This window comes from Centruroides vittatus, unplaced genomic scaffold, assembly GCF_030686945.1.
Source record: "Centruroides vittatus isolate TY-2023 unplaced genomic scaffold, ASM3068694v2 contig_2273, whole genome shotgun sequence".
Taxonomy (NCBI): domain Eukaryota; kingdom Metazoa; phylum Arthropoda; class Arachnida; order Scorpiones; family Buthidae; genus Centruroides; species Centruroides vittatus.
The window spans coordinates 43,258-63,852 of NW_027121419.1; the positions used below are offsets into that span (position 1 = coordinate 43,258).

The following is a 20,595-nucleotide window of genomic DNA, read 5'->3' on the forward strand; positions in this document are numbered from 1 at the left end:
CGAACAACAAACACTTCACAGAACAAACACAAGAAGAAGCGATGTAAAATAATGAATATTGATTGGTCTTACTTTGTCTTTATCAGGCAACATTTTGAAACTTTTTGGAGAGCTGGAGATGTCGACATCGACGGTCAACCCAGTATATACTGATCGGATAGTATTTCTCTGAACAAGGAATGGAATTACAAGGAAGTGTTTCAAAACTCTTCCTTGTAATTCCAGTCTTTTATTTTTCTGATAGAAACAATTCTTTTATAGTATTCATGAGACTGTCGGGTGGGCACTTGTTAAGTTTTGTGTGGGTTTTTATTTTCAAAAGATGAGAGTATAATAGCAAAGGTAGAGAGAGAGTGGGCAGAAGATGTCTGATGTTGCTGGGCAGTATGGATTGAACAGGTCTACAGTAGGCCACAGTTCAATCTTATCTAAGAAAGATACTGTATAATTAAGAAGGCTCAAGCAGATTAAGGAGTAATAAAAATCACATCTGAGAAATAAAGAACATTGAAGAGCTCATAATGGAACCTGAAATGGATCTGACAACAGAAGAACACCAAGAACTCTTGAATGAAGAACACCAAGAAACTCGGCAAGATATGTTTTCTTCTGAAAAAAAGGATTAATGCCAATATCTGCTATTAAAGATCTTTTGAAGAAGTGGGAGGATGTCAGAACAGTCTTAGATTGGCATCCAAACCAGTTAATAGGCTTAGTGATCTCTACAATTACAATACTATTAATTACTTCTGGAAAATCCTGAAGAAGAGAGAAAAGCAATCAACATTAAACAGATTCTTTAACCCCCCACAAATGGAAAAGACGTGACTAATAAAAATGCAAGGCTGTGTATGTATGTATTTTTATTATTACATATAAATAAATGTAGTAAGAAAGTGTATATTTTTTTAATTTTTTGGAGTTTCCAGAATGAATTAATCAAATTTCCATAAAAACCTATGGTAAGTCGCTAATCGGTTAACAAACAACTCGGATAGCAAACACAATCTTGGTGCAGATTATGTTCATTAACTGATCACCCACTGTACTATACCTTTTATTAACATGTGCGTGATGAGTGGTGGGATGGTCCAATTAGCATTCAAACAAATTTAAATTGATTTTGTCAGTGGGGAGAGTTTAAGTGCACTGTTGCCCATGGATCTGTTGCTGACATCATTCTTAATATTTTAAATGACATTTTTGCTAAAGGTAAAATGTAAAAATAAATAAAAATTTTAAATGTTAAAATTATTCATCTGAGTTCATTTAGAGCACTAGTTTCAACACATCTTTGTTTTCAAGCCACTTTGAACATAAATTTTGTATTCTCAATCCTCTTAAGTGGATTTATTTGATTTAAAAAAATTTTATATTTAATATTATTAAGTAGAATAATTTAAATAATTTCCTTTGAGAAATTTGTACTGGCATTTATTATGATTTTGAGAATTCATATCCAATAATACAGACAAATATCAATTTGTTTCAATAAATCTTTAAGAATTAAAACTAATTATATTGTACACACAATGAAAAGATTGTTCATTAAGTTGTTAAAGATGAATTGATTATTCATTGTTAATGAAATAGTTCTTCCTAATGTAATTAATAAGCTCATTTAAAATCTGGCATACTATACAAAACTCAACAGTATAGCAAGTGTTTTTCAGGTCCCTCTGTAGGAGACTTGTATCTACCTGTTCTCCAGTACCACAAGGCTTCTCCCACTGTCCTATCTCTCCATGGCTTCTTTCAGTTTTGCTTCCAGGTCTCGGGGTGTCAGTTTAGTATTTTTAAGGCTGACAAACTTCAGCTGACGGTGTTTCATGTTAATGGTGATGGCCCTGGCTGTCTGTTTCATAGCAATTTGGCTCTTATAAAAGTTTTAACATACCAACAGTCAGATGTTCAAGTTAAAGTTACCACTGTCCTAAGTAATCATGCTTTTCCATTTGTACTGTGATAGATAAAACCTAATATTAGTATTGATAATAAGGTGGCACAATAGTGGACATACAGAAAATTGCCGACAATTGTTGTTACATAAACCTTTCTAATTTTTTAAATTAATGTATTCTGAAGTCACACTTCTAGCAATAACTTTTTATCATCACAAACATTTTCAGTCTCTTTCAGAGTTCTGCTTTGAAACTGAATTGGGGCTTTGAAAGAGACTGAAAACGTTTACAATGATATAAATGTATTGCTTGAAGTGTGAAAAAGATGCGATCTTATTAAATATCTTGTTCTAGCTTCCGTAAAGTGATAAATTCAGTTAGTTTTAGTTAATTGATTTTTGGATAATCAACACTCTGCTATACTGAATTCTATACTAGAATCTTTGTAGGCCAACATAAAATTACTTGTAATTTTGTTCAAATTCTGAGTTGTTTTATTTTATTTAAGATACATTATCTATTTTATATTAAAATATACCATATATAAATAGTATTATGTATTAAATAAATTATCTATTTAAATGTAGACCCACTTTAACCTTCTTACAGCATCGAGTTATTCTAAAACTCATTGATGTGAGATTGTTCAAAACAACTTATTCTGGAGCAGATAGAAACTGCAAGTGAAGATATTCAAAACTCAAGAAAAAAAAAACTTTTGTTTCCAACAAAACAGTTTAATTACAAACATTTATGTAAATGTTTTGTGATTTAAACTGTTCTACTGCAAATAGCTGATTTTACTTTCCCGACTGTTATATATAACTAGGCTTACCAGACATCCCGCTTTGACCGGGACTGTTCCGGTTTGATGATGTGGACCCCGCATCCCGGCCTGTTTGTCATTTTATCCCCAGTTATTTGGTAAAATTTTAAAAGTGCCAAATATACAAGAAGTAAAAATAGTGCAGCCTCAGATAAAATGGCAATTTGGCAACTAAAAGATCTCCTCTATTACATTCACTGTTGCCAATCTAAATATTTTGTATCTAGATCTAAGTACTTTTAATGTTGTCTAGAAATTTTCCTCCAAAATTTATAGCGTGTGGCCTAGTGAATTTAGATGTTTTATTTTTTCACCCAGATATTTTTCTCACAGAATTTATAATAGCACACAGCCTATGAGATCTAGATATTTTTATTTCATGTTTTAGATATTTTGTTTCAGTTAGAGTTGGCAACATTGAAACTTATTCTGATCACATCATTGTTGCGCATGTCCTATCTTTCACACGTTCAAATTGCTAGTCAGCATTTGCAATTATTTTGTACTGTACATTAAATTAATTTAATCTTCAAAATGCCAAAAATAAATTGTGTTTTTACTGATGGATTAAAAAAGGATTATCCTTTTTCGAAAAAAGTTTGTGACCATATTGACAAAGTGAAATGTGAACTGTGCTTTTCAGAATTTTTAATAACTTGCGGTGAGTGTTCGGACATTAAAAATCACTCGAAATGTGCAAAAGTACATGCTCTTAGCAGCGGAAGGAACTTCCGCAAATATGTTGTCATATTTTAATGGTACCGATTTAAGCGACAAAGAATTTTTAAAGAAAGTTTACACTAGTGATAAATATTAATAAGTTCTTAATAATCGGGTATGTTTAGTTGAGTTATTAAGAATTGCTTTTAACACGTTTTTTGTTAACAACTACTTTATTTAGCCTTTTCAATCATAGGTACTTATCCTAGTAGGCTTTATTTTCTGTTGTGACTATTTTCTCAAAATTATCCCAGTTTGAGAAAAAAATATTATGGTAAGCCTATATATAACAGCAGGAAAGTAGGAAAGTACGGCAATTGGTCAAAAATGACCTCCAAGATTTTTACATTTTTTGATTCGGGACCTCGAAATATCAAGAAATGCAGAATGCATAAAAACATTCAGGGCTTTTTTCCTGTATGTATGAATGTTAGTGTGGGGGCACAATTTTGTTTACCTTGTGTTTTTTTGTTGAAAATTTCCGAAATTTTGCAGGGAGGTACAAACCTCCCTTTATTTACCTTCTCTTTATAAACCCCTAACACAAGTTAGGGGATTGATGCTATTAAATTTTGGTTGTTAAAGGTCGAGGGGTGGGAAGATAGTGGGGGTTGTGTATGTCTCCAGTAGAGTCGGACTTAATGACTATTTTACTCATTATTAGCATTTAGAAAAATATATTTCTTTCCAGACTATACATACAAATTGAGTCCAAATCCTTCAGTCTTTTCACACGTTTGTAGAGGCAATAACAAATCTACGGCGGAACCAATTTTTTATTTTAGGCTACTTGTCCGCCATCGAATGTAAAAAAGTTAAGTCCTCTAGTGGTAGCAAACACAATTATAAAATCAATAATTACATTAAAAAGAAATATATTTTTCTAAATGTGAATTTGTCCTGGCATATTAACAGATGGTGTCACCAAATATTGTCAGGAAAGTTAAGCAACTCGTTGCTGGATTTTTGAATTTTCAGTCTGCTTGCTTCAGTTGTCTGAAGATAAGATTAATTTTCTTAAAAGTTACTAGACAATGTTTTTTATTCTTATATTTTATGTATTATAATTAAGGGATTTAACATATAAAGACAAGTTTTTTTATTCCTTTTCACTGATTAATTTTGATGCTGTCTTGTCCTAAATATTTGTAATGCTTATGCTGTCTTTTCATTTTAAATACATTGAATACTTTAAAATTTAAATACGGAAACAAATTAAAATCTTTTGTAAAGATATTTTTATAATTATGCAATTTTATGATTTTATATTTTAAAATTTTATTTTGTAATAATTTAATTAATCATTCATTATCCTGAAAGTATTTACAAAATCGCTTTTATAAATAACAGTTTTATATTAATAAAATATTTTTTTATTTTATCAATTTTAGGAAGAAGAAGAAGAAATAAAATTAGAAATTAATGTCTTAAAAAAGGTATAACTATTATTAATTGTTTAAAATATTTTTTCATTTTTCAATATTAAATTTGATGATTAATAACTACGATCTAATATGTTTTTAGCACTTAATAACATCTGTTTAAATTTAACCGTCGGAAACAAATACATTTACAGGTATACCTCGTCTTACGTCAGTAATTGGTTCCAGGAGAGGCAATGTAAGTCGAATTTACTTGTGTAGTTACGACGTAAGTCGTAGTTTCGACTTACGTCGTAACTAAACGCCAATAATGGAGGAAACACCAATAATGAGCACTTAAAGATCGCTAAATAAGACGACAACACAGAAACACAGATGTTTTCATGTTTTGTTCTCTAGGATTTATGATGATTATATTAACATTTACTGTAAATATACATATTTTAATATGATTTTGTGCTTTCAACGTTTCTCTAGTGATATTATGACTTCAGTGTTTGTGGCGGACGGATTTAAAGTCGAATAAACTGACTTAAACTTGATTTTTATTTTACCATATATTTTTTTGACAAACGACATATAATCGGAAACGACGTAACTCGAGAGTGACATAACTTGAGGTATACCTGTAATTCAGAATATTTTGAAAGAAAAGATCGGCCTGTAGTGGTATTCAAACTTGCAACTCCCACGTGTTTGAAATTAATCGGTCTGGAAGCAAAGATTGGATAGAGGTTTGATTAGCATAAGTGGTAATGCATCTGTACAGTAAGCAGGAGTTGCAGATTAGAGTTTCGCTATCCGCTAATCTTTTCTTCCAGCATATTGTAATTAATTTCTTCTATGATTTAGCATAAGATTTAGTATCTTAAAAATTAATATTTGTGGAAGCAAAACATTGTTACTTGTAATGATATGTTTAAAAATACTTTATTGATAGTAAATTTCATTTGTAAATAATTAAGTTTCCAAATGTATAGTATGTTTGATAATTGTAAGTTATGAATATGATGATTGTTCTTGTTCTCCATTTTTGTTGTACATAATATAATGCAGTATATCTTTGTATATTACAAAGGTTATGCATTTAAAAATTTGTTCTCTTGTAATGTATTAAATGATCTGTCCATTAATAATAATTTAAATTCAATATTAAAAAATATATTATGTAAAGTACATGCATTAATAAGAAAATATTTTACATTTCTTTCTCAAGTTGAAAGTCTTTTCTGGATTTAATGCTTGTTCAGCATTTTTTTTGTCTTTCATTGTTGTGTCATGTATCAATGGTTTGCATATTGCTTGCATACAATATGCAAGGAGCTACCACATCAACATGGCAGCTCCTTGCGTAATAATGTATTGCCAGTGGTCAGGCTATTGTGGATTTTCGTTGTGATTTTTACAATGGCCTATTTACCTATACTGAATCTACGCAAATCATCAGTGATGAGGGTGACCTGCGCATAGAAATTTATGGCTGTAATGAATTAAATTTATTTATGAATTATTACCATATTTTTACAGATTGACCGGCATGTCACATATAACTTGGGAAGACCAGCATTAACATCTTTAACATTTATTTAACAACTAGTTTTGTTAGATCTGATTATTCTTTTAGTTGCAGTTTAACCAGCATGCTGGTAACTCTGGGGTTACTGACATGCCAGCTAAACTGCATCTAAAAAAATAAAATTAATCAGATCTAACAAAACTAGTTGTTAAATAAAAGTTAAAGAAAACATTCTTCCAAGCACAATAAAATAACAACATTGTAATTTGACAGACTTACAACCGGGAAGAAAGTTTTTGTTGACAAGTAATAAAACAATTAGCAGCTTATTGATGTTACTAGTAGTAGTTAGTCAGTACGGGCTGCACTGACAATATGCCCCAAAAGTAATAGTTTTTTAGTACTGCCCTGACCTTGAAAGTAACACCTTCTTATCAAATTTTACGCAAAGCAGACATTAATCTTGTAAATAGAGAATTTACAGCAAGTTTCTGAAATTTGATATGTTTACTTTTGCATTTTTGGATCAAATTACAATAAAATAAGCATAAAAAAAGCCCTTTTGGCATTCCACAAGTATTTTGTGTTGTTAGAAAGAAAACAAAATGCAGAAATTAAATGTATAATCATAATTTTTGATGTAATACTGATAGTTTCACAGTTTTAGAATAAAAACTGATATCTATGAGAATTGCCATGCAATGTAACTTGTGTTTTATTTATTTTTTTATTTGCCCTTTGGAAAGGGATTTATAACCTTATATAAACCAGCATGCTGGCATTTTCCCGGAATAAACTGGCGTGTGAAAATATCCGATTTCATATTCTCTCCTGGATAGGCCAACATATCAGACAATTTGCAAAAATACATTAGAAATTTTTATTTACTTTATCTACCTTTGTTACTAATAATTTTTCAATTAATATAATCAAGTTAAGTATTTAAATTATTTTAAAATTTTCATTTCTAATTTCCAGTTTTCTCATCATCGTAACATCGCTACATACTATGGAGCTTTTATTCAAAAAAGTCCTCCAGGAAAGGATGATAAGCTATGGGTATGTACAATTGTAAAGTAATAAACTTTACCATAGATTTTGAGTTATTAGACTAAAGTAAATGTTTTAAATATGAATAAAATTATAAATTATCATAAATTTACAGCTTGTTATGGAATATTGTGGAGCTGGATCCATAACAGAATTAGTCAAATGTAAGTAAATGTGAACAGAAGTAAGTGGATATAAATAAAATAAACATTTTAAAAGATTGTTAAATTAATAAAATTTTAATTAAGTTAAACAATAATTTTTTATACAAGAGGAATGTTAGAAGATAAGGTTTTATTCTCTTGAAAGTGAAGCCTGTAGCATACTGTTACTTGGTTTAGTACCTTACCTCTCCACCATGTGGGAGTGGTATCCATCTACACAGATCATGTGTTCTTAACTATGATGGTTTAGCACTGGCAATTGTACTAAATATATGGAGCAAGGAAGAAGAGTCATCTCTTATATAGTTTCAGTGGACAAAAGATATTCAACATATGGAAGCCATGCAGTCTATCATAATTCGTAACAGTCTGCGATCTTTGTTAAATGATGGTAGAATGTGTGTAAAAGTGTTGATATAAAGGGATATGTTAGAAGGAGATAAAAGAAATATTTAAAAAAATTTTTAGAAAAATAATAATTTTTATTGGTTGTATTTTTCAAGAGATTGAGGTGAGGCAACCTCAGTTTGTTTGTTTTGTTAAGTTATGGCAATGCAATACTTGGGCAATCTACCTAGGGGGATTCCTTCCAGGAGGTCTTTTTAAGGTTAACTGGCCCCTGTTTGGGTATTACAGACATGGAGAAAACCTGGAAAACTTCACGTGGCCAGCATGTCCTGGCAAGGCACAAACCCACAACCGAACTCCCAGTATTCGGGAAACGGAATCACTTGACCACTGTGGACTGGGCAACCTCAGTCCCATTGTGTACATCACTAGCAAAGAACGCCCAGTGTTGCCTGGAAATTCAGGAAGACAGTTGAGTTGTCCTTGTTATAAGGTTGTGTATGTTTCTCGCAGGTGGCAAAGAGTTATTATGTAAAATTTGGTGCAAATCAGTTGAAGAGTTTGGTGTCAGATTTGTGGGGAATGAAATTGCAAGAAAGAAGTAGGAGTCCGAGTTTTAAAGTAGTTAATATTTTTTGGAGGATTGTATAATTGTATAGTACTGTTCAAAATTTGTCCAGATCACTTAAAAGGCTTTTGAGTTAAGGGGTAGGGGATTAAATCAGAGTGAGTGATCAGAGTTTTATGGTAATCTATTTTTCCTGCAGGGTACCAGAAAGATATTTGCAACATCTAAGTTTGCATCTTGGTTTAGAACGGATATATTTCATTACAATTGTGACTTTCTTTTAGGCATTTTATCACTGATAAGGCTTACTGACATACATGTACACCTGAAAGGTAACTGAAATAATTCAATTTATGTAGGTAGATATCTCATCATGTAAGACTCATTCTTATTTCCAAACATTGGTATGATAGGATTAATACTAAAACAAATAACACTAAAATACTATAGGCCTACTTAAAAAAGTTTCGTTTCATTTAAGGGAAATAAATTTGCTTCTAATAGTTGTATCCGGTGCCAATCAGAGGGGTGGACATGAGTGAAAGTTGTCCTGGGCCTCGCAACATTAGGGGCCTCAACTTGGCAACTCAATATGTTAGACAAAAATATAGGAGAAGGCAAAATGATTTGATAAATTTTAACATTTATAAAATTAAATTCTAAATTTCTGTAGGAGGAATCAGAAAGGATTGAGAAATATAAACTAGTCTCTGATTGGCTAGAAGTATATCACCCTGACTAACCCCAGACTGGGGATGATATTTTTCTGGCCAATCACTACATACACCCATACTCAAAAGTTACCCCTTCCTCCATCTCTGAATCCCATCCCAAGCAAAAAGGGCATAGAAGCAGAGAACAAGGCCTGTTCAGTCAGTTCTGTGCTAACAGTGTTTTATGATACTAACAGTGCTAGAGTGAATCTACCCTATCCAAGGGCTTTCTTTTTATTCCCTAGTTTTTATTAACTGTATTATAAAGGTTTGAGAGCCTCCTTTAAAAGCTCTCTAGTGCCAGTGTTATTTTTTCCTATAACTCTCTTTCTTTTAATCTTTCCCCACAATTCCCGTGGCTTTGGCTAGGGATATCCAATTTTAAACCCCCTTTCTTTAATTTTTTCTCCTCACTCCTATGTGAGCAACATTAGTGGCAGTGGTGGGATTCCTCTACTCCCCTTCATCTCTTGTGTGGGCAACAGTAGAATGAAATTTAAAACTAATCATAAGACAGAAATTAGGACGATTAGAAAAAATTCAATTTGAAGGGCTTCTAAAATATTAGTTGCCCCGGGCCTTGCATTTTCTTTGAAAGGCCCTGGTTGTATCTGATAACATATGAGTATTATTATAAGAAAGGAACAGTCAAGACTATGTAAAAAAAGCATATACACAACTATCCAAACTGCATGAATGAAAACTGAAACCAAAATCATAAGTTTAATAAAACCTACCAGGTGGCAAAGGAGATGACAGATGCTGTGGTAAAAACATCATTCTCATGTATTTTCTTGTTTTATATGAATATAGTATATAGTTATGTTCATTTGGAAGGAATAAGCTTTCCAATAGAGAGAGAGAGAATTTTAAAAATTGGTTTGGTAGATTCCAAGATTACCTCTAGCAAACAAATAAACATTCTCACTAGTGATGTAACGAATAGTATATTTGGCCTCAGCCAAATACCGAATATTCGGCTAGGGGCATGGCCGAATACCGAATATTCGGCCAGGAGTGTGGCTGAATGGCCGAATATTCGGCCAAACTATTCGGCTTGATTAACGCACGTACGAAAATTGGCGCGCAAACCTCATTATGGCAAGGATCATGCACTCTGCTCTCTATTGGACCGCTGTCACTACGATTTTTTCTTCCAGTATGTCTAAATTATTTAAATTAATTAATTAAATTATAATTATTAAAGTTAATGTGAGATGGAGCCTAACATCTACCTCTAGTGCCGAATTGGTTTATAATTTATGTAATAGCCATAAATAGCCCGATATGATTCGGCAGTTGTTGGTATTTAGATGTAAGTTATAACTTATAAGTTATTTTATTTGCAATCGATCTTTTTAACGCTAAAGTTTTGTTTTTACTACGTATTTGTAGACTGAATAGTGCCCTAAGGATATACTTTAGTGGGGACATATGGTCTAGTTTCTGCCCAGTTGTGGAACAGTTCAAATATATTATTGGGGGTTTTCTATTTGTGAAGTTTTTTGATATTTTAGTGCTATTGTTTTTGTCAATATTTTTAAAATTAACATGATTTCAAATGTTATCTTTTGCATATAATGAAAAATGCTCATTCTTTGCTTTAATTATAAAATAAATTATATATTACTAGCTGACCCGGCCACGCGTTGTTGTGGCTCAAAATGCATCTATTATAAATGTATAACACTTCCCCCGTGGGGGGAATTTCAAAAAATCCCTTCTTAGTGTACATTCTCTTGACGTACCCTATTAAAACGCATCTAAAATAGTATAATAAAAGCCGAGTTCTTCACAGTAAGCCTTAATCCCGTCATTTCCCGCTGGGAAATATCGAAAAATTCCTTTTTAGTGTATATTCTGTTGACGTAACCTATTAAAACGCAATTAAAAATGCAAAAAACCGCATGTAAAATAGTATAATAGAAGCCGAGTTCTTCACGGTAAGCCTTAATCCCGTCCATCTCCCTCCACTGGGGAAAATTTCAACATGTATATTATATAAAAACACGTGCGTATTCGAATGCAACGGTAGGAACAAACGAACGTTATATTTTATTTATATAGATAGATAGAAAATGATCTGCTTCAGTCCATTCTCACAGAAAAGCAGAATGCCTCACAGAAAAGCAAACTTAGGTCGTCGGAAGGTAGCGCCATCTGTTGGACATAAAAGCCTTAATCCATATATAAATATATTTTTGAAAGGGGGAAATGGTATAGGGGTATGAAAAATAGATAGTAGCCGATTCTCAGACCTACTGAGTATGCATACAAAATTTGGTAAAAATCGGTAAAGCCGTTTTGGAGGAGTACGGTAACAAAAATTGTGACAGGAGAATTATATATATAAGATTATTATATTATATATACATCTTCTAGAAATAGATAAATAATTCTTTCATTAAATACGATAAGTTTCAATAAAACGTTTTGTAACTCATTTTAAAATATCGTATAAATATTAAAATATACGGGAATACGAATATGACATAATTAACTAAACAATAACATTGATGCCCGATACATTCTAACCTACACGCCATCAATGCCATAAGATATCGGGCTAGATAAAGGCTATAATATTATTTAATTACGAAATAATTTAATACTAGAGTTAGACGCTATTTCTTATTAACTTTAATAATTATAGATTAATGTTCAGCATTAATAAAAGTTACAAAAATGATTAATTTACTGTGTTTTTGTTATTTCTTACTCCTGTTTTTAGGTATTCGGTATTCGGCCGAATAGTGACTAAATATTCAGTATTCGGCCGAATAGTGATTTAAATATTTGGTATTCGGCCGAATACCGGGTAGTAACCGAATATTCGTTACATCACTAATTCTCACTTTATATATTAGTATATAGATAGGTTACCATGCATTTATACATGCATCATGATTAAACTCTACATTTGGTTATGTTTATCAGGTTTTGGAGTGGGGAGAATGGAGATGGGTCTTCTCCTAAAACATTAAAATGCATTGTTGTCAGACTTAGGCTCATCTTCAAAGTTTCAGTATTCTGTCCTAATTAGAAATGGACGAAATTTGAGAGTGACGTAAAATAAGTTATCTTTAATGTCGTTAAATTTACAATTACGTTGACACTGTGAGATTCATAATGTCAGAAACTTGCAAATATTTAGAAAACTTTTCTCATCATAAGTTTGTTTGATAAAAATTTAAAATTCTAAATAATTCTGTTTGTAAATTTAATGAAGCAGAAATTATGAGAAAATGTTGTAATAAATACATTGGATTTGAAGTATATACTATGAGTACATATTAAAAAGCTTTTATATTATATTACTCATTTACCACCTCACCCTCTAACAAAGTTAGTTTTGGATATACCGTAGGTACAAGATTGAGCAAAACAGATTGAGTGACAGTTACAATTGAGAGTCTGATTTAGTCACATTGGAATGCAAAATCAATCATAGTTTCTATAGATTTAATATGATTTCTTTAGATAACTTTCAAGGATGACTCTAGTTCTCAAAAATATCAAGAGGCATTCATTTTTAACAACTCTGTTAAGACAGTTAAGTGTTTAAGTTTCTGCATTTTCATCAAATGAAGCAAGGTGTTGAAGCAAGAAACAGTACAAGATGTTCGAAAAGTTACCGTATAGGAGAGAAATTTATAATTACATTGAAGTTTTATATACTGTACATTATTGCGTAGCATTGTATGCAGTACTGTGTGTAACTTCAATATCATCATAAATTTCTCACTCTCAGTAACTTCTTGTTATAAACTATCAATAGAAGTCAAGAATAGAGAGAGATTTTTCTATTCTAGGAAGATTAATGTAACCATTTTATATAAAATAATAAACAAAATAAGCAATTACCCACAAACCAGCAATTGAAAAAATTTGTGTAAAAGTGAATTAACAGTTATCGTCGATGTAATGGAATGTTTGTTCGAAATTTAAAAAATACCAAGTTTATATAAAAAATGAAAATCAAACTATACGACGATCTATTGTATGTCAGAGCACACTCTCCATGCAGCTGTTAATGAGTCCATTTCTTTAAAATTAATTGCTGTTTCCCTCCTAAACACTTTAAACATCTCCAGTTGTTTGAGATATTTCAGGTTGGCAGGGTCCAGTAATTGGGCATCATCAAAGTCAACCCGGACATTGTTATCAATGGTGAAAGAAGCCAATTCTGTAGTGGAAGGACCTTTCTGAATGGTGTATTTATGGTCCTTGATCCTCATTTTAAGACCACGTGTGGTAGCACCAATGTATTCAGCAGGATGGTTTACCCTGTGATTGTAAATAGGGATAGCATAGACTCCCAGGATACCATTTCGGTCCACTTGGTCCTTATCATTTCTAATACTAGAGAAAACCATCAGAGATCTCCTATAAGTGATCCTGTTACTTGTAAAGTGGGTATTTCTTCATAGATGTTGGTAAGGACCTTATTGTATGTAACAGGTAAAAAGGACTCTTCTCTCAATAGTAATGTTTCCGCTGGTTGCTCCTGGTGTACAACAAGAGCATTAATAAGGCGTGCAGTGTACTCATTAGCAGCTGCGTGGAGGGCATGCTTTGATGTGCAATAGATCTTCGTCAAGTTTGCTTTTTATATTTTATATGAACTTGGTATTTTTTAAAACTGGAAGCCAGTTTGAAGACTCATTTTTAAACGCGACATTGAGCATGCGCATATCTTTACGACATGCAATTACATCGAAACCTGACGATGACCATTGAAAATGGATGAGAACGTTTATTTAAAAGTGAATTAATTGCTGGTTTGTGGGTAATTGCTTATTTTGTTTAATTTTATGCCAGTAATATTGTGGTGATTGTATAAAATAATAATGCAAAGATAAGATTTTTAAACCAGAAAATGCAATTACTAATGTATTTTAATGGATTTGATTTTATTTATTTGAAAGATCATTTGCGAAGTGGTTGCTCAGAAATTCTTAGGAATGTTTGGAAGAATCATTCCATATTATTTTAGAAATTTATTTTGGATTGTAAAATAATTTTAAATTTTCCATAACATAATTATCTTTTATTTATAAAGAATTTATAAATACACATCAATATATATTCTTTTTTAGCAACTAAAGGACAAGTTTTAAAGGAAGAATGGATTGCCTATGTTTGCAGAGAGATATTAAGGGTATGATTGTGCTAAATTTAAAAAGAATTAAGTAGTAGTAATCTATTGCATTTTTACAAATTACTCCCGTTTGCTTCATTTGGTAGATACTATTGATTTATAAAAACAAAATGATAATTTGAAAAGAAAGCAGTTAAAAAAGTGAGCATTTTGTTTTTACTTATTCATAAATTTGGAATTGAAAACAGTATTTTTTGTGATGTAATTACTCGGATGACACAAGATTATACAGGGTTGTTACTACTCTATTAGATGTCCTTGTGCTAAAATTTTAGTGTTCCTCTAAAGCAGGGGTGTCAAACTCAAACTGCTTAAGTGCCAATTTTTTGTCTCGAGTATGACAGCAGGCCAGATGTTTTGAGCTTTTGTAACCAAAAATTTTCTAAAAAGTAGCCAACTCAAAAAATTCCTTTTTAATAACCCAAGATTTCACAATAAAATAAAAATAAAAATACCATTTGTAGTTTTCCAGCAATAACTTTAATCACAGAATAGACTTTTTCGACCAATTTACAGGCCTGAAGCAGGTCTGTAAAATGATCTGGAAATAAGGATCGCAAGACTCAAAATACAAGCATAAAGTGTAATTTATTAATGTCAAAAACGTGCATTTTGTGTGTAAAATACTGAGTATTGATGTTCAATGTATGATCTTGCCAAGACAGACTTTAATTTGAAATTCAAAAGATGAAATAGAGAAAACATAATGTAAACAAGAAATGAAATACAAAAATAAATATCTCATAAGTAATATGAATAAATAAAAATACAGTATGTCTTGTCAAGAAAAAGACGTAAAATCTATTCGATATTTGTGGATTTGGAAAAGGCTTTTGATAGAATCAATTTTAATATTTTACGGGAAAAGTTACATTTATTAGGAGTTTCAACTTTGTTCATTAAACTACTAAAAAATTTATTTTATAACACAAGATATCATGTGAGAGGCAATCTGGCAAATACTAAAGGTGTCATTTCCGGTAGTGGGTTGCCTCGGGGGAACCTTTAAGCCCCCTGTTGTTTATATTATTTATTAACGATTTACCACAACTGTTTTCTACCTCTGAAACTTTGGAATTTGCTCTTGGAGAATCTGTTGATCTGCATTGCTTAATGTACGCTGATGATGTAGTTCTGGTAGCAGATTCAAAAATGGGTTTGCAACGAAAACTTTCTCTGCTAGTTAATTATGCTAAAAGAAATGATCTTACAGTTAACTTAAAAGAACGAAAGGGAATGGTTTTTCGCAACGAAGGCAGACTACTTAAATCTGATAAGATATTTGTGAATAATACTGAAATTAGTTTTATGTCATATTTTAAGTACCTAGGAATACATTTTTCTTCATCAGGTGCGTATAATCATAATTTCAATTTAATAGCCAAAGACATACAGAATAAGACAGGCTATATGCTTACTCTACAAAAACGAATGAAGCTAAGTTCTATAAATAGTATCTTTAAACTTTTTGACGCTTTTATTGGTTCTAAGATGACTTATTTATTCCCGGTCTGGGGACCGGAGTTTCTGTCTAAACTAGAAAAAGTACAGATGAAATATTTTAAGAGACTTTTTTAAAATAGAACGTTCAGCTTCAAGCTCTGCAGTTTGTCTTGAATTGGAAGACCTCCATTGGAATTGGAATTGAAATTTGTCAAGACTATTCTTCTGTTTTGGTCAAAAGTTATGGAGTTACCCTCATACGACTTGCGCCAAATTACTTATAATGTTTTGCTAACAGCAGTCAAACCTGATAAGAAAAGTTGGCCTGCTTCAGTTAAGAATATTTTTGATAGCTTGGGCTACTCCTTTTTGTTTTCAACACAGTCGGCTTCATTGTCGAGAACTCGCTTAAATGATATAATTCAAACTAAGTCAGACCAGCTGTGAAATCAGATATATCTTCCACTTCAGCTAAACGAGTTAACTTGTTCAAAATGCGCCTGGGTTGGTGTACAAAAAACTACTTAAACTGTGAAACTAATTTTCCCATGAAAAGCCTCATTATGCAACTTAGACTTAATAAATTTTGGATTATGTTAAAGGGCTATCGGATAAATATATCAAGAGAGAAGTTTTGTAGTTATTGCGGTAGTAAAAAGGAAAAGAATCTCTCAATACATTTGTTTGGATCTTGTCGAGTGATATATCAACTAAAATGTTTTGTACTAGGAGAAGAGTTCAAGTATAATTATTTGAAAAATGACGACATGTCAAAAATTACTTTATTTAAGATTTTCTCCTTCTCTAAATCTTTAGAATTTTTGTGTTAATTTATTTTTATGTATATTTAATAACATTATGTAACTAATTTGTTCCTCCATTGTAAGAATTAATTTTAAATCAATAAACATAACATAACATAAATAAAAATAAATACAAAAATAATAATAATGGTTCAACAATTTTATTAATTAATTATTATTTTTAAACAAATAATACTTCATAAACAAAATTGTTGAACTCAAATGTAACGTACTTAAACATACAAAATATCACATTTTCTTTGGTATCAAGATGATAAAAAAATAAACAAATAGTGTTATTGAATTGATGTCGTGGGCCGCAACTAATTGTCTTGCGGGCCGTATCTTTGACGTGCCTGCTCTAAAGGAAGCAAAGTTCCCAAAATTCACAGTTGCTATTTCCAAATGAATAAACCAGACATCGTAAAACTGAGAAGGAATTTTGGAATGTGAATTTTAATCGTTAAATTTCTAATTAGTATTAATAGTGATAAAGTTTCAGGATTTCCTACACAAAGTGTAAGTTTTGTCACATGATGATATTTTTATCTAATGAAATAAGCCAGTAACTAGCAATAAATGGTACACACCATGGAACTAACATGCATACTGATCACAACTCTGGTATTCAGAACAGCAAATATTGTAATACATTATTTTCTATTACAACATTCATCTCTGTTAACGGAATGGATCGGGTCTGGTGCTTTGGTAAATAAGTTTGTCCTTGATGCCACTTTGGAAATGTATTTTCCAGAAGCTGCAATAAAAGATTGTGATGATTCTAATTTCCGAGCCATTACTTGAGATCTGTTAATAATTATATATTGACTGTTGGATGCACTAAATTATATCCAACATGTTTTTTTTAATAGTCTCTACTAATTGATTAATCATATATAAAGAAGCTTAAAAGTGTTACCACATAAAACTTTTACATCTGTAATTTTTAATTCAAAATGGCCACAGTTGTCCATTTTATGAGTTTTCGGTTATCCAACGTAGCATCAATCTGCATTGCATCAGATGATTGGGGTCTACTGTAATAAATAAGTTATAACAACATTATAAACAATGTTTTCTGATAGTGACATGTGACAAAAAGGAGGAGAATTGGAAAAATTGGAAAACATTAATGTGACATTCCTTGTTTTCCCCTTTTGCAATCCAAATGTTTAACGATTCTATAATAATGATTTGAATGTAAATAAATAAATACAAATTACGCCCATACTTAAGTGTATTTAAAAATTTTTATAACTACATTATTATTGCCTTCCTGCCTTTTTAGATTACAATCTTTTTTAATCAGTAGATTCTGAAACCACACGTTCTATCAATTTTGTGCAAGTGCAAATGCATAAAAGTATTACTGGCTGATAAAATTTCAATGATGATGATTAATGTGTGTTGCCTGGTAAAGCACCTTTAATATAGTTAGATAAGCAAGCTAATGACATACTCTGTTTTTCACTTGAATCAGTGACTTGTTTGTCTGGCCATGTTAAAGCCACCTTGCCAGGCAACACACCCAATGATTCTATGCAATTAATTATTAGCTTAATAGATTGTGATCTAACTGATGCCATTTCTCAACTGAAACTTCCATTTGTTATAAAACTTATTCATACCAAACAGCTGGTGACTTAAATAATGCAAATTATTCCATCCTATCAAGTGTGTATCCAGCATATTTTAAGGGGTGCTGATAAATGTTTTACCAGTTATTTGTGTGTTGTTATATAAATTAATTATTGCCTTCACTGGATATAATAGTATACTATTAAGTGTTCAACAGTCAGTTTAGAAAAACTGGTATTTAGATTAAAAATTAAACTAATTCAAAGACACTTAATGAACATTTTTATATTTAATTGAATATTTTTACAAGAAAATTCTGACTTTAAATAATTAAATATTTTTTAGGGACTGAGTCATCTTCATGCCAATAAAATAATTCATAGGGATATTAAAGGCCAAAACGTCTTATTGACAGATAATGCTGAAGTCAAATTAGGTAATTTAATTTTGATACATTTTCCGAAATATTCCAAATAAAATTCACAAATAACCGGAAATTATTTTTCTTAGTGGATTTTGGAGTAAGTGCCCAATTAGATCGTACGGTAGGTCGTCGAAATACGTTCATCGGTACACCTTATTGGTAAGTATTTTTATAGTAAGACATTGAATTTTGATGTAAAAATACATCTAAATAATTTCCCATTTATCAGATTTTAAAATTTTGTCTTCCTATAAATTTAATTTTTTTAAGAGGACATTTGTGCTATATACAAAGATTTTGCATGTCAAAAATTTTTGTAAATTTAACAAATTTTTATTATATTTCAACTTTGATTTATATTTAATGTCCTGGAAAGCAAGTAAACAAACTTGCTTTTAATGAATTGAAGTCTTAATATAGTACTCCATAAACATTATGTTAAACTTTTAAGCTTTCTCTTCAAATATTGAGTGATGGTAATTACGCTACCTCCATATAGTGTCATCTAGAGAGAAATTTAGCAATCCAAATGCAACCAATTCTGGTACGGTGACATTTTGGATGTATGGAAGACATTTTCTTGAATGTAAATTAGTACCAAAACTTGTCACTATAACACTTTTAGTTCATGATTTGTCGGTGTCCCATTTTATTCTTCTAAAGTTATTTAGCAAATACAACCGACCCTATAATTACTTCAAATATTGAACGAACAGCTGGATTCCTTTATCAGGCTACTAAGTCTAAATAAATACTAAGCAGTTTGGCTGGAGGCAGGCTGCCAGGCCATGTCTTTAATTAACTAATTATTTATTTATTTATATATATCAAGAGATGGTGGCTTGGCGGTCTGCCTCCTGCCAAATTTCTTAGTAATTATTTAGCCTTAGTCACTTGATAAAGGAAACTGGTTGTTTGTTTGATATGCAAAATTATCATGTTTATTTAATGTTAACAGATTTCTAAAATAAAAAGTCTTCCCACAATAAAAAAAATATACAAAAATAAAAAAATGGCATTATTATATTATATTATATTACATATATTTTTAGGATGGCTCCAGAAGTGATTGCATGCGATGAGAATCCAGATGCTACTTATGATAATAGAGTAAGTATTAAGAAATTTAATTTGTTAAAAATATGATTTAAAAAAAAGAGAACTTTTTTTATAATTTTAACATATAAATTCACTATGATTCGTACTGATTTAAAATTTGAGATTTATTTTAGTTACTTTTAGTAAAGTTACAGTAGAGTCCCGCTAGTCCGAACTAATTGGGACCGAGCCCTGTTTGGATTAGCAGATTTTCGGATTAGCCGAATAATTGAAATAATGCAGAAGCAAGCAGTAAAACAGGTCCGGTTTATATAGATCCAACACCATCAATGACTTTTGTTTCTGTTTTTGTATGTAAGTACAGTATAGATCTGCTGTTTTAATAGGCCATGTCAAACACTGATTTATTAATTTTGTACAGTATTAATACAGTAATACAATAAAATACAATTTTTTTTTGTTGTGGAATTCTAAATCTTTTTGTACCATTAATACCATTTAAATTCAACTGAAAAATAAAAAAAGGAAAAGAAATTTTCAGTTGGAGGAAAAGAAATTTTTATCTTGCAAGATAAAAATTTCTTTTCCTCCAACTGAAACATGTTTGGATTAGTGGCGTTCGGACTTGTGGGACTCTACCTTATAAGAAAATTAAAAAATATACTTATAAAATTTAAGAAATAAATTTGCCATTGTAGGCAATAAGTTTTAATTTTAAAAATACTCTTTCATTAGAATAAATATTATTTGTCTTCATTTTACTACAAAAAAAATCACAAAAAATTTTTTTAATAAAATATTTGTTAAATACAGTAAAGTCTCTCTAGTCTGATACATTCGGTAATCTGACACTCCGCAGGGCGTTGCACATAAAAGAAGTCTTGTATTATCAATTGTCAATGTATATGATGGAGAGAGACTGATTTGTGTGTATAC

The 20,595-nt window shown here is 31.0% G+C and overlaps 1 protein-coding gene across 5 annotated transcripts in view; it reads left to right on the forward strand.

Moving 5' to 3' along the window:
* The window catches only part of LOC136971022 (serine/threonine-protein kinase mig-15-like), a 79,701-nt gene that overhangs the window by 22,347 nt on the left and 36,759 nt on the right, over positions 1-20,595 (forward strand). For all 5 annotated transcript variants that reach the window (XM_067265507.1, XM_067265506.1, XM_067265509.1 and 2 more), the window contains exons 4-10: positions 4,839-4,883; positions 7,324-7,404; positions 7,511-7,559; positions 14,288-14,349; positions 18,522-18,612; positions 18,687-18,759; positions 19,653-19,710. In XM_067265507.1, the coding sequence (XP_067121608.1) occupies positions 4,839-4,883; positions 7,324-7,404; positions 7,511-7,559; positions 14,288-14,349; positions 18,522-18,612; positions 18,687-18,759; positions 19,653-19,710 (459 nt within the window). The remainder of the gene's footprint in view (positions 1-4,838; positions 4,884-7,323; positions 7,405-7,510; positions 7,560-14,287; positions 14,350-18,521; positions 18,613-18,686; positions 18,760-19,652; positions 19,711-20,595) is intronic.